This window comes from Peromyscus eremicus, chromosome 13, assembly GCF_949786415.1.
Source record: "Peromyscus eremicus chromosome 13, PerEre_H2_v1, whole genome shotgun sequence".
NCBI classification, from domain to species: Eukaryota; Metazoa; Chordata; class Mammalia; order Rodentia; family Cricetidae; genus Peromyscus; species Peromyscus eremicus.
This window is the reverse complement of record NC_081429.1, coordinates 24,487,179-24,502,048: the sequence shown is the minus strand read 5'-3', so window position 1 is coordinate 24,502,048 and position 14,870 is coordinate 24,487,179. Positions and strand designations below refer to the sequence as shown.

Genomic DNA, 14,870 nt, shown 5'->3' with positions numbered 1-14,870 from the left:
TGAATGATTAAGTGGTGAGTGCAGCAAAACTCGATTACATTGCATTTCACATCTGTGTACAGGCAAAGAACAGGTCACCTGTCAAAGTCATTTTAATTTCTGAGCTGTGATGACAAAAACAGGTCCTATTGGAGCCAGAGTGATGTGTCAGATCAAATTTCAGCTTACAGTCTATCTTCGAGGCATTTCTTCTTCATAGGAGCCACATGAGTGTGGGTCATCAGTTCATGCAACGCCCCCCCCGCCCCAAACACTGTCACCACACCACATCAGAGAATCCAAAGGAACTTACTTCGAATCTGTTTTTTAATTTCCTTAGCAGGGTCCAACCAATTCTGAAAAAGAAACGACAGTGTGAATTTGAATCAAAGAAGAGTAAAATCTAATCTGATGATTGGACACAGACAAGTCCTCTATGTACCAGGAGGGAACTGTCATGGGATGGGCCCTCTCCACTGTGGCTCTTCCCAAACATCTGGTGACCTCCCATCGAGCCATGTGAGGGCACAAATACTAAATAAGGAGACACACGCATTTATAATTAATGTCCGCTACAATTCTTCTCCTGGGAAAAGTCAGATGTTTAATAATGAAGTCCAACATTGCCTATCACTTCAGTAGGAATATTCTTGACTTGTGTACAATAAAAATAAGTGATTCATATGAACATACTCTCACACCTTACGTTTTAGCATCTGCAAATGGAAACAATTCCCTTCTTTCTTGCTTAGTTGTGGGATAAAGCCCTGAACAGGTGCCATCAGCCTGGGTGCAAACATCTAGTAATGTTGACTTAAGCATTGACGTTGCCTAATATACTGGACAGCAAATGTTATCCTAATTTCTTCACAGAATTTGGGGGTATGAGTAAGTTTTCCATATAGGAATCGAAATATTTGGTTCTCATGGGCTCAAGAAATTGGTTTAACTATGAGGAAAAGTCCTGTATCCAATGTTTCCCTAGCACTAAATCTCAAGGATGAAAACTGAGACTGACCTACTGTCTCAAAAACATTCAATGATACAGGAAGCTGCCAAGGTTTTCTTCATGAGGGAAAAGGGAGATTAATGACATTTAAGGACCCAAAGGTGTGTAAGCATGGGGCAGAGGGTATACAGAGAGAACACAATATGTTTGTTTATTTTCAGGTCACTTCTGTACAGTAATACACAATCACCTTCTGATTCTCGGCGTCTCGGTACGTCAGACCAAAGTAATCTTTTTCGAGCAGGTTCAGATGCTCACACACTTTGTCAAACAGCACTTGTCCTCGGGAGCGCTTCTGTGCAAAACAGGACAGGAGAGCAAGTCAGCACACCCAGGAGACCGAAATGAAACAGGGCAAAGTGTAGAACGCGGATTGCTGAAACTGGTCACTGAGTGATGGACACAGCGGGGCGTGTCTGTAACCCCCAGTTTGGAGTCAGATGGAGACAAGGGGATCTCCAGAGCTCTCCATCTGGCAAGCCTAGCCAATCAATGACTTCCAGGTTCTGGGGGGAGATGCTGAACAATGGCTCATACTAATCACCGTGCAGACAGGATGGAGATCCACCTAGGGCAGGAGCTTCTGGTCATTCCCGTGAGGATTTACGGAGATTAGATGAGCCTCTGAGCACACCTGCGAAGGATTGCATGTGTTACAGTCATCGAGGCTGCGGGTTCTAAACTCTGAGTGAAAGGGAAGAGGAAAAGTGACTTTGGCATGAGCATTCGCCACTCTTGGCTTTCCAAGTGTGGATACAAAGCAACCAGCTTCTTCGAGCTCCGGATGCCATGTTTTCTCCACCACAATAACCGGTACCCTCAAACTGGGAGCCAAAATGAGCCTCTCTCCCTTTTAAGCTGCCTTTGTCACACAAATGAGACAAATAATTAATATTCCCTGTACCAGAACATAAGGTACAAAGCGGTGAAGACAGCTGAGGTGGATTTCCGGCCTTGACACCCGGAACCATGCCTATGTACCTCCACATATGAATGCACACACACACACACACACACACACACACACACACACACACACACACAAAGTGATTCTCATCCTATAAAGCTATCTCTACAAATGAATATACAAAAAAAAAAAACAAAACAAAAAACCAAATGTCAATAGTGTCACCAGGAAAGGACTGGTGACTGGGGGATGATTCTTATGTAGAAGAAGCTGGAGAAAGAATGTGATCTTAGTGTCAAATACTCTGTGAGATATAAAGAGTCCGAGGATGGAAGAGAGTACCCTGTGATGATATTTTGTTTGTGCCCTAACAAATAAAGCTTGCCTGGAGACCAGAGTGCGAAGCTAGTCACTAAGGCCAGGCAGTGGTGGCACTCATTTTTAATCTCAGCACTTGGGATCTCATGCCTTTGACCTCAGTACTTGGGAGGCACATGCCTTTAATCCTAGCACTTGGGAGGGGGAAACAGGAAGTGATATGGCTGGGCAGAGACAGTAATATAAAGCAGGAGGAGACAGGAGCTCGGCCCTTTCAGTCTGAGGATTCGTAGAGGTAAGAAGTGGCTGTGGCTTGTGCCTTTACTTCTCTAATCTTTCAACATTTACCCAGATATCTGACTCTGGGTTTTTATGAAGACCAATTAAAATTTATGCTACAATACACAGCACTTACAATGCCATGCTCAGAACATCCGGATTCAGCTCTCTGAATGTTAAGACTCCAAGCCTGGGAAAGACTCACTAGCCACTAACCCATGTCTTAACACTTCAAACTCTATTCCAATCTTTACTCAAGTCCCATAGGTTATTTTCCTCAGTATTCAAAATCCTCTTAACTTCTTTAAGAAGAAATACCCATGAACACAGCAAGACAAATATAACAAAATATTCATTAAGTTATAAGATTACGGTTAGGTCATAGAAATGTATGGTGCAGATGTACCTGCTATGTTTTGAATCCTCAAGCCATCATCTGGAGAAAGGGGGAAAAGTTAATCAACTGGGGAAAATATGCATCAGGTGGATTCACTGGGTTAACTTCCCATCAATTTTTATCTAATGCTTCAAAGGCCTTTAAACTCAGCCTTGGAGTCTGCAATGTATTAACTGCCAACAATTAAGCTAAATTACTTTCCTGTTCTGTGGCATTGATATTTCATATGCAATATGTTAAGTATATTTATCTTTGAGATTTAACATATTGACAATGAGATAAAAATGAAATTGATAAACTACGTCCATGACAAAATAATAAGCTTGCAAAGACCTGTGAGTGGAGAATGTTACTATGCCTTTGTAATTATCCTGAAAGGTGATTACTCATTCCTTCAAAAGCATGAATGTTTGAGGAAATACAGGATAACTGTATAATGGGGAAGTACAGTGGAAATAATGGCAAGCTACATAAGCAATGGTGTATTCCATGAAGTAAGAAAATAAATGACTTTTTATCAAACTGCAACACACTGCTCAGAAAATGTGAGAGAGGAAATGTTGCTAGGTGGTTTAAATCTTTTATTTATAAATCACAGTATTTCTGAATCACGATTGAAACATCGTGAAGTTTGCATATTAACACTGGTTGTTCCAATGCCTATGTCCTGCTTAGAGTATAGAACAGAGGTGTAGAGAAGTTGGACGAAAGGACCAGCACTATGATAATAACTCCTGGCAGCACTTCAGAATCAGAAAAAAAAAAAAAAAAGAAAGAAACCTGGGCTGAATCTTCCATATGTCCCTTGCAGCTATGAGCCTTAGCATTGTCTTTGGTAAAATGGGTATGGTATTGCCTACTTCTTTGGGATGACTGACATTAAAATAAACAATTCAAACTTGGTTGAGAAGTCTCACACATGACACATTCCATGAATGTAACCATCGTTACAGGGCAGTGCCTGACAATGATATAACACACAGAATCTCTTACTGTGCATGTTTTCTACAGGAGTATATAACACCTGGTGGTCCCAATAAGCAGCATTATTAACATGCCTTGATAGTAAACAGTTATGTGTTTACTATCCAATATACATTGTTTATGTGTACACACAATACCCATAAACTTTTATCAGTGACTGTCAAAATTCTTCCTTGGTGAGTAAATAGCAAAACAAAATAAATATAAAACCTTCTGTGGAGGTGGATGTTTCTGTGTCCAGCCAGCAACTCCTAATACCCAGCAGTTGCTTCCCAAATAATTGACTAAGAGACTTAATGTTTCTTGTAAATGCTTGGCCGGTAGCTCAGGCTTATTACTAACTAGCTCTTATGCTTAAATTAACCCATAATTCTTATCTAGGTTTAGCCACGTGGCTTGGTACCTTTTCTCAGTACAACATTCTCATGTTGCTCCAAGTCTGGCTGGTGACTCCTGACTCTGCCCTTCCTCTCCCAGCATTCTTAGTTTGGTCACACTGCCTATACTTCCTGCCTGGCTACTGGCTTATCAGTGTTTTATTAAACCAATTTGAGTGACAAATCTTTACAGTGTATAAGAGCATTATCCCACTATGGTGATATATTTTATTTGTGCTGAAATGTGATTTTTTTTGTATGTTAATAAATAAAAGTGCCTGGGGGTCAGAGCTAATAGCAAGCCATCACAGAAGTCTGGCAGTGGTAACACATGCCCTCAATCCCGATCACATGACAGGCAGAACTCTGTGTGTTCAAGGACACCACCAGCATAGAGACACACGCCTTTGATCTCAATACCAATCATAGAGACCTGGAGGTCTGTGTAGACAGGCAATGATGAGGAGGTCATGTGGTTGGGTTTACAAGCCATGAGAAGGCAGAACAGAAAGTCAATAAAAAGACAGACACACAGGAAGTAGGTCTCTTTCTCAGAGGAAGGATGGCAGTGGCAGCGGGTGGTAAGAAGGCAGTTTTAGTCTCAGCTCTTAGCTACTGCTCTGACCTCTTGGGCTTTTAACTCTGCATTTGGCTCTATGTTTCTTATTTAATAAGACAGTTACATCTACATTCCACAGCACTTCTGTTCGAGGTTTTGGATGATCCTGCCTTCTATAATGCCTGACCCAACAGACTACAGCCACCTTGCAAATGAGGGGTCCTTTCTGAGTACGTCATCCACCAGGGCAATCTCTGCAGTAACCTGTCTTCTGAGGTGTTCTTGCTTTGACCTAACAGGTGACACAGATTAGCTCAAGTGCAGATGGCCTGATTGTCTTCTTCCTTCCCTGGCTGTCATAACTGATTTATGTTAATGACTCATAGCTCTCTCCAGAATGCTCTACATCTTTTCTTATTGAATATTTTGAACATATTTTGCTAATAGTGGTCCTTCCCTCACAGTGATATTTTGTTTCCTGGCCTTAAAAATCTTTAAACCAGGTGCTGAGCATCTGCTATAGACTCTATGGCCTGGAAACAATGACATCCCTCTCTACTAAGTGTCATCAAGGCCACCAGATACTTGAGTGGTTCTGGAATGTTTGTTATTTCTCCATTTTCTTGTCCTTGGGCAAAAGACTTCATGGCATAAGGTGAGGATGGGATTCAGGCTGCACCTCACCTCCTGTGGCTGATGGCTAACTACTGGATTTAAAACATCTGGGCCATGGAGCTCTGGCACCTCAAAAATTTGATGACAAAGAAGCTGCTAATGGGGAGAGCTGGGGCCTGACTTCAAGCTAGTTTTCTAGGCCAGAACTGCAGCTTCTCTGGAACTCTTCCTGATCTGAAGAACTCTTAGTCTTGTTAACTCAGATTTTTCTGTCTAGCAAATTATTCAACCTGGAGTCAACTCTTTCTACTTATTGACATCTGGATGGACTTACGCACTAGGTAGATTTCTGTTGCTGTGATAGACTATCATAATCAATGGTAACTAAGGAAGTATTTGTTTTGGCTTATAGATCCAGGGGTGTAGGTGTCCTTAATGTCTGGAGACGCATACTGGCAGAAGCAGGAAACTGAGAGATCACATCTCATCTGTACACAGGAAACACAGAGAGACAACTAGAGGTGTGGTGAGGCTATACCTTCTCAAAGCCTGCCCCTAGTCATATACTTCCTCCAGCAAGGCTTTACACCTAAAATTTCCACAATGTCCTCTAAAGCACCAGTAGTTGGGAACAAAGTACCCTAGACTATGCTGGGGGGCGGGGATTTCTTCTCATTTGAACCCCGACTTGTAAATATATAGCTAAAGCTGAATACATGAGGATTTTTAGAGAAGTTACATTCTATGTTCTAGCTCTCAGAGACATGCTTATCATTAAGTGATTAAATGCAGGTGCTTTGTCATGAGACTGGGGTGTGTGATGCTTAATGTCAACTTGATGGGACTTAGAATCATGTTGGAGACAAATCTTGGGACACGTCTGTGAGAGCATTTATAGAGAGATTTATAAAAGGAGAGAGGGTACAGCCTGAACATGGGGGGCATCATTCCATGTCCTAGGGTCCTGGACAGAATAAAATGGAGAATGAGAGTTGAGCACTAGCATCCATATCTGCTTGTTGGCTGCGGACTCAGTGTGGCCAGTCAGCCTGCATTCTTGTTACCGTGCCTCCTTCGGCTCAAACTGTGAACCAAGACACATCTTCCCTTTCCAAGTCAACCTGTTCTCACTTGAGCTGTCACAGCAATGAGAAAACAAATGGATACAGGGTACAAGTAGCTACTTTGAGTCAAATGAGTAAAATTTAAAGAACAATATCTTACAGATGAATGGACGAGTTATAACTGGCTAAGAAAAAGTTTTGATGCTCGTGGTTCCTTGTGAGTTAAGTCAGTTGTGACTCACTCAAGGCATTCCTTGTCCACATACAGAACTCCCCATGATGTCACCTGGGGAAGCAGATGTTATGTTCTTAGAGGAACATCCTAGTGACTGTGCCTCCCCACAGGACAATTAAATTAAAAATTTAAAGCTTCCTAGATGAAAGGCGCATGGTAAGTTAAATCAGGTTCCTAGTTTAGAAATTCTCAAACAAAAGGATTCTAAAGCAATTTTAACTTTCATGAAACAAAAAAAAAAAGCACATTGTTTTTTTCAAATTAAATGTGTTAGGATTCTGGCCACTCCTCCAGCTATATGACCGCACACTCACAGTTCAGTAGCCAAGCAAGGGGCCTCACATCCTATGTAATCCATAAGCTGTGTGATTGTGCAATGCCTGCCGTGTGGTCACGCAATCTGCGCATGCGTGGTGTAGCTCCGTAAGCCCACATGCACACGTGCAGGGGAATCCTTAAAAAGCCGGTCACAGACTCCTCCCCTCTCTTCTGCTCTCTCTTCCTCCCCCATCTCTCTCTCTTCCTCACCTGTCTTCCCAATAGGCCTGGCCACGCACGCTCTCTTCTGTCCCTCCCCTCCCCCTTCTAATAAAACTCTGCTCGGATAATGGGTTTTGTCGGGCCTTGTGACCTTTCTCGCACAGTAACGGCCCCCGCTTATCAAGACCAACACAATCTATGTCTGATCGGTTCCTTTAGCGCCTCTTCTATCACTACTCACTGCTACATTATGAGGAAAACTGACTCACCTCTGCATTTACACTTAAAATGCAACAACATCCCTTCCCAACAAATTTCCTCAAAACAAAACAAAACAAAACAAAACAAAAACAATGTTCTCAAGAAATGATGGGTCAAGTAACTGGATGCTATAGTACTGTGGTACAATTGGGAGCCCTCAAACCCTGGCAAAAGCCCACAAAACACTTGCATTTAAAGCTATTCTTAAAATGTGTGTATGACAGTTACAAAAGTTTTACAAATTTTCTGAGTTTTGCTACATAAGGAGACATTTTCCTTCCCATACCAAAAATGCAGACTGATTTTGCCAGAGTGCCGGAGATGAAACCCAGGGCCCCGTGCATGCTGGGTAACCAGGCCAGTGTTCTACCACTGAGTTACAAGCCCAGCACTTACAAAAAGGCTTTCACCGCAGACCCTGATATTTGACTGACGAATGAGTGCAGGCAGGATAATCAGTGTGATGATCTCTTTTCTAATTGACCAGGAGCATAAATGTTGTTCCTAGCAGGTGACCGAAATGATTGACAGAACAACCCCACTCCACAGCGAACAAAGAGCAAAGGAGGGACAGCTCCCCTCGGTGGGCGGTGCTTTCTCGGAAAAGATGATTTCTCTACCTTGGAGCCCCTGGAAATAATTCCTTAATTTGCGCCTGAGATGAAGGGTGAAAAAACAGTAACACAAAGTTGCACTTAGTCTCCAAGAGCAAGGAATCAGTGTGAGTGAGGCTCTTTCCCCAAAAGGCCAAACCTGAAATTAGAGACGTTTGTCAAGTCAGATGGCATCTTTTGCTTTAGGAGCCGGGCTGCAGCTATACACCGGAAGTGGCTCAATCCAAGCAGAAATGAGGAGAACAGTTTCGGTGTGAGAGCATGGGCTGACCAACAACACCTAATTCTCAGTGCAGGGACCGGGAGTCGCATTAGGTGTGCATGTCCTCAGAGAGTGTGTTTTTACACTTCTGCACACAACCACACTGAAAGTGAAACACCACCACCACCCACCCACCCCCAAATAAAAAACACAGACAAAAACCAAACAAACCACACCTATAGTGGCTCAGCACAAGCCACATGTTAATATAAAAGTATTTAGAGCAACAACATTGAAGACGTTCAGGGAAATTGATGCTTTTGTGCCCTTTCGTCTACTAGGGAACCAGAAGAAACCTCTGCACCACAGGGCCTCACTCACTCACAGTCATTCCCCTCTTTGGTGACTGCAATGCTCATTTTGTGCATTTGTATTTCTGCTGCCCGAGGACGAGAAATAGCTCACTCTTCCTACTGCTCCAGCCAGCAAGTTAGCCGTCCCTGCGCCCGAGAAGCCTGATGGCTGAATTCGAAGGAAGAATTCCTGCTTACACTATCTTCGGTTAATCTTATGGCAAAAATACCACCTTAAAAAAAAAAAAAGCCCTCCCTTGGTGCTTCCTTTCCTAACTGCATTTTCCTCACTGGGTGCGTCTGTATTTCCCTCATTTGTAAGGGTCATTTGAAACTCCATTTCTAAGGGATTGCATTACTACTTCCCTTGGGCCTAGGAGCTCATGAAGAACTCAATAAACGCCCTGTGGCAGGGCATCAGCTTCTGTCAGACCATCAGCTCTGTTCAGCGCCCTCCCCAGACCTTCCTTTTCTAGACCAAGCTCTCGACAGAAAGACATCCTAACAGCGTCTGTTCTGAGAGTGGGGTTGTTTTTCAATTCGTACACGGAAAATACGTAACAAGAGGCTGCAGTCAACGCAGGAACAAACGATGGAGGTATTTGGACAACAGAATCCACCAGGTCTCTAAAAAGAGCTGGAGCCAGAAACCCCGGGAAACGAGATGTGTCACCAGCTGCCCTGAATGCATCTATGTCACTTTCTGCTTTCTGTTTCAAGTGTACTTTCAAAGCCACATTCAATCAACACGGTAAAAAGTCCATTACCCACACCACCCCTGCCACAGTCCATTCCCACAGGAGCAGGACATAATGGGTTTTTCTAGCCCATGCACCAGGCCCACACAGAACACAGGCTGCATATTCACAGAGGACTGGCATGAGAGGCAGGGATAAAATTTGGGGAGGACACATATGTCCACCTCTAGCCTCTTTCTTTAATTGTATGGTCCATCAGCTTCCCCACAAAAACCACAATATTTCTTTCGAACATGAAGCAATCAATTAATCAATAACTATCTCAACATTTTTCTGCTAGGTGAAGTTAGCTATGATTACCTAGAGTGTTCTGTTAAAATAGAAATATGAAAATTTCCTGGTCCTGATAAGTTCCTAGGAAAAATAGTTTATATTTGACTTATTTCCACGTCTAAACTAACTGCAAGTTAGAATTCACCTAACATTACTTAACTACCTTTAAGATAGGTGTTTCAAGTTTATTTTTATATTTTACTGTAACATATTCGACATAACAGTCCAATTCTAGCCTTTGGTTGCAGTTACCTAGCTGTGTGCTATGAAAGAAGTTTCTCAATCTCTCCGGGTTTCGCTCTCTCCATTATAAAATGGAAATGTGAATGGTACTCAACTTGCATGAAATAAGGAAATACATTGAAAAGCATACTGCCTAAATCATGGGAAGCAGAAGGCAGTAAGTATTGATAAACATTATTAGGTCCCTTAGATAAGGAGATCAACACAGTTTCTAATCTTAAAAGTCATAGAAACTAAAGTACTATTAAACGTCTATTTCTTCTGTAACAAATTCACACACACACAAAACATTATTCCACTTTTATGAATCACACAGTCATACTCACTGTAGAGGTAAAACAATTAAATTCTTTGTAAAAACCAACATTATCATCGGCGACACAAGTACACATTCAGTTTTTTTTACCAACACACACAGAATGGTTCTGAATATGCATTGGGTAGACTGGCACATTTTGTTATCTCCTAGGCCAAAACATAAGACGGGCATATATTGTCATGGATACGGCATGCAGCACTGTCAAAATAGGAATGAATGATGCGAACGCATTAGCATCCTCCCTGTGTTTTTGACAAGATTCAAGGCACAGACACTTCCAGCACATACATCATCCAAGCCCCCTCTTGCAATTAAGGCCCCCGGACCTATTTTCTTCTTTGTAAGGTTTTCTTTTTCTTTCATCCATAATTGGTTTCTGCGCTCATTTGTTGCAGCAATTGGAGCCTGTGTTTGAAATCAGACTTTTGTGTTTAGAGTTGAGCACTGCGGTAGATAATAGCTTTTGAGTGGGGCATGCCTCTTCTTGGCCAGCAAGAACATTTGGCTTTTTTTTTTTTTTTTTACAAAGACTTTCACAGCACACATATGAGATGCAGGGAGGAGACCCAGACTGCCAGACAATATTTCCTGTTGTTAATCTGCTATGGATTCAGGTCACTATGCCAATGTGTGCAAAATGAATGCAGAAGGGGCAGCCTAAGAAAGAGGAATTTGTGAGAGAGAGATAGAATTGAAACTTGAATCATGTCTGAGGCCCCTAGTAGCTCATTCTGCATAAGGAACTTGGAGGGTTTTTGCTTTAAGATGTAGTTTTCTGATAACCCAAACTGACCAACAAACAGACAAAACCCCACACTTACATCCAGATTATAATTTCTAATACATTAATTTACGTGGCCAAATAAAGAGCCATAAGGAATGGAAATACAGAGAATGAAACACGACTTCTAAGAGTTTAAAGAGTCTATACTTGCCACACGGCCACTTTGATAAGGCACAGAGGACCAAAACAATATGGCAGTGACATTGATATTGCTTTAAAATTAAATATTGAGTCAACTTGTTTCACGTATTTCCATGAAATCTTTTGACCTATTAACTGGGCAAGGCTGCAAGTCAGCAGGAAGAGGAAAAAAATGTCTGGGTCACTATAGAAACTACCCACATACAAGTATCATTACAACATTTATCAGGTGAGTGTCAAATCTGATGTGTAAGATCTGTAATAAAAATGAATAAATGTGATAAATTGGACAGATGAGCACAAATGGAAGAGATGTGACTCAGAGCACTCTGTATTTCATTTAAACACATATTTAAAGTGAAAGACGTCATTATTATGAGTACTGTTATTATTATACTTAATTCACCCCAAGGTGCCAAGAGCCCTGCATGATCATACCCCCTTGCTCAGGAAACCTAGTCTTTTGATGAATGCTGATTGCAGGTTTTGAAATTTTTACATAAAATTACTGTATAATTAACAGGCCTCCTCTTCCACATTTAACTACAGAGACATTAGAACAGGAACAGCCGGTGTCCACTGGAGCACTACCAGCATGCCATGCATCTGGTCCACCATAGAGGTCTCACACCAAGGCCAATGTATCTGCAGCAGTCACATATTTAAATGGACTTAAGCCTAATAGCTCCATATGGAAAATGATCTTATTTGCATCTCTCAGTATACTGTTTGCTTTGAGGTTATCTTGAACAGTAGAGGAAACAAATTATTATTTCAGCTTCAGTGCCCTCTGAGTGCTTTAGAGATTTAGTGGGATGGAACTACTGAAATCATACCCTATGAACTGCAGTTTGGAGGTCTTGAGCCTTCTTAGGTCTCTCTACAATGGCTTTGACTCAAACTCCTAAGGTGAATTTAAATTCAGGCTCAGGTACTCGAATGGCCCATGTCCTTGCATAGGGAGGGATGATATTCATGTGTTCTTGTCAAGCCCCCACCTCCCAGGAGATGTCAAAAACATCTGTTAGTTCAATGACACCATTTGGACACACCGCCCAGACACTCACTATCCGAATCCTTCACACCAGTTTCAAGTAGGAGGAACACAGCCTAATGTTACTTGTCTACTATAATAAGGTCAGGACAGACTTACAGACATTGCCTCTCACTTGTGTCCCTCAGGAGGGCAGCTAGGAAAGTGAGCCCAGAACATGTTTTCTGATAGTCCTATCAACTTGAACTTGGGGGTGTGTGAGAGGCAGGAAGTTCACATTGGTCTCTGAACCATGCTTCTGTATCTTGTTTTATCCATAATAAAATTCCTATGATTAGTAAATTGTGTGTGTGTGTGAGACATAGAGAGAGATAAAGAGACAGATACAGAGACAGAGATAGAGACAGAGGAGAGAGAGACCCTCTAATACCCCAAGAAGCCATATCTTGGATATTTCTTGCATATTTCTCTTGTAGAAAAACACACAGGAAGCTTATGATCAATACAACTCCCTGGATGGAAAGGGAAGTTTCTTGCGTGGCTGTACTCTCAAACTGACACGTCAGTACCAAATGCTTTTCAGGTTTGACTGGGGAAATATCAATCAGTGCTGATGGCTACTCACAATCCACTCCTAGGTAAGTCCTGGAGGGCTGCCGCAGCAAGTCTGCAATAACTAGCCAGGGCATACACGTGCTTCTTCTGAACAACTGAGATGCTCTGTGGCTGGGACACTGAGCGGCAGCTTTCTCACCTGAGCCTGCCGGAGAGAGGGAATTCTGTGAGCTGATCTCCCTTCCAGCTTTATATTCGTTCTCTCATCGATTCTGTTCTCTACCTATTTATAACTTTCTCACTCTATTTTGTGCACTTATGTGAAACGAGGCCTTGAAAAGCCCCATGAGAATAAGGACGGGAACAGACAAGGCCCCAGGTAAACTGTGCCTTTGAACTTGCTCACACCTCCAGCTGTGAGGGGGGGCTTGCTAGGCTCCTCTTCCCCACCATGACAAATCCTTACCACTGCAACATTTAGGAAAGCTCTGTAGGCCATGATGTTCTGGGCAAGATTTCATCTAAAGGGGTAACTGGAGACATTATAGCATTTTTCTTCTTGGGGGTTTAATTATCTTAAACCACTCATGTGCTTTCCAAGCTCAGGCTAATGGCATTTCCCCGAAGAATGCGGGGCCTCTTCGGTGACTGTACTTGCTGTCACCATGGCATTCCATAAGAAATAACAAGTCTCTGCCTGCCTTTCAGGTTTCCAAACATCGTGACAAGAAGACTTTCTTGTGTGGCTGTACATCTCCTCGCCATCACTCATCCCTGAGGAACAGTGAGGGAGCATCAGGCTTTCTCACCAGAAAATGTGACGTCAAGAAAGGAATTTCCTTTTGCCCTTTACCAAAGAATTTCAAATATACATACATACCAGTGAGACACAGTCGTCTGTCACACTGGAAAGATACACCCTCATACGACAAAGGCATTGTGCTTGCTGGGACGAATTCTCCACCCCACCAAATAGAGCAGGTCACGTACTAACACCGACTCTGGCCACTTAGGCTTAAATTTGTCATCTGTAGAGGTTGCTCTGTCCTGGGTTGCTAAAGATCACAGGCCACACCCACAAAATAGGTCAGTCTTGTAAGAGAAGCAACACAAGGACCATAAATTCAATTTATCTCAAAGCACAGTATCCATTATTATTTGTCTGACAAGAAAAATCATCAGGTTTCAGGAGGCTAACTTTATTGGCAGAAATGCTTTGTGTTTCAATAAAAGTTTCCCACACCAGGAAGTCTGTGACTCCTTGTTAAAAAAAAAACCACAAACATGGAAGCAGCTTATGATATGAAGGCTGACCAACATAATTAGCTGAATGGAGAGAGGAGACAATCCTTTGCCTTTCTGCTGTGTGAGGAGGAGTGAGACTAGATGCCTGCGTGGGGACCAGAGGATCTCAAAGGAGAGGCGAGGGGGCGAGGGAGACATAAACAACTGACAGAGTATGGTCAGTTTCAATCTGGGGAGACAGGAGAGGCGACACTTATGGAGATTTATTATTTCTAATTTGAAAAAACTCTAGAAGTAGTACCAGAATCATACCACTTCCCTTATAGCATAATAATGAAACCTTAACACAACAACAACACAATACTACAGAACACAAACAGATCTACTAATGCTCTAAGGTGATCAAGGAAGTATCTGGACCAGCCACGTCCCTAAGCCACAAAATACCATAGTTCTTATCAGTTGGTATAACTGAGATGATCACAAGCAAAAGACAACACAAATCCAAACTGAAGAAATAAACGAGACTTGGCAATGGATTCAAGGGAGAGCCAAGACCAGCCTGAGAGTATGACAACTCTCCATTATTCTTCTACAGACGGCAACTTATCCCATTTCTTGCACCTGACAGAGTAAGGCCTTTGGTGGGATTTTTGAAGATGAAACAGGAATGTTTTCCTATGCAGAGTCCATGAAAATTGTTTGAGGAGACCTAATTCCATCAGGGTCACCATGGTAACCTTCCTAGGGAACAGCACACCCGGCTGGTGTGTCAGACCATGGCTAAAAGGAGAAATGGGTTCTGTGTAGAGAGGCGGCCTGAAGAAGGGTGGACTTGACTGATTGGATGAGTGGGAAGATATGGGTAAGGACCGCCCCACTTCCTTACTCTGAAGGTCAGCATTTCCCAGGCCTAGCTAGCAAT

At 42.4% G+C, this 14,870-nt stretch overlaps 1 protein-coding gene across 6 annotated transcripts in view; it reads right to left on the bottom strand.

Annotated features, from left to right (window-relative positions):
* The window catches only part of Epb41l3 (erythrocyte membrane protein band 4.1 like 3), a 145,408-nt gene that overhangs the window by 50,749 nt on the left and 79,789 nt on the right, over positions 1-14,870 (bottom strand). For all 6 annotated transcript variants that reach the window (XM_059278630.1, XM_059278629.1, XM_059278633.1 and 3 more), the window contains exons 4-5: positions 1,179-1,283; positions 293-335 (exon numbers count right to left, since the gene is read on the bottom strand). In XM_059278630.1, the coding sequence (XP_059134613.1) occupies positions 293-335; positions 1,179-1,283 (148 nt within the window). The remainder of the gene's footprint in view (positions 1-292; positions 336-1,178; positions 1,284-14,870) is intronic.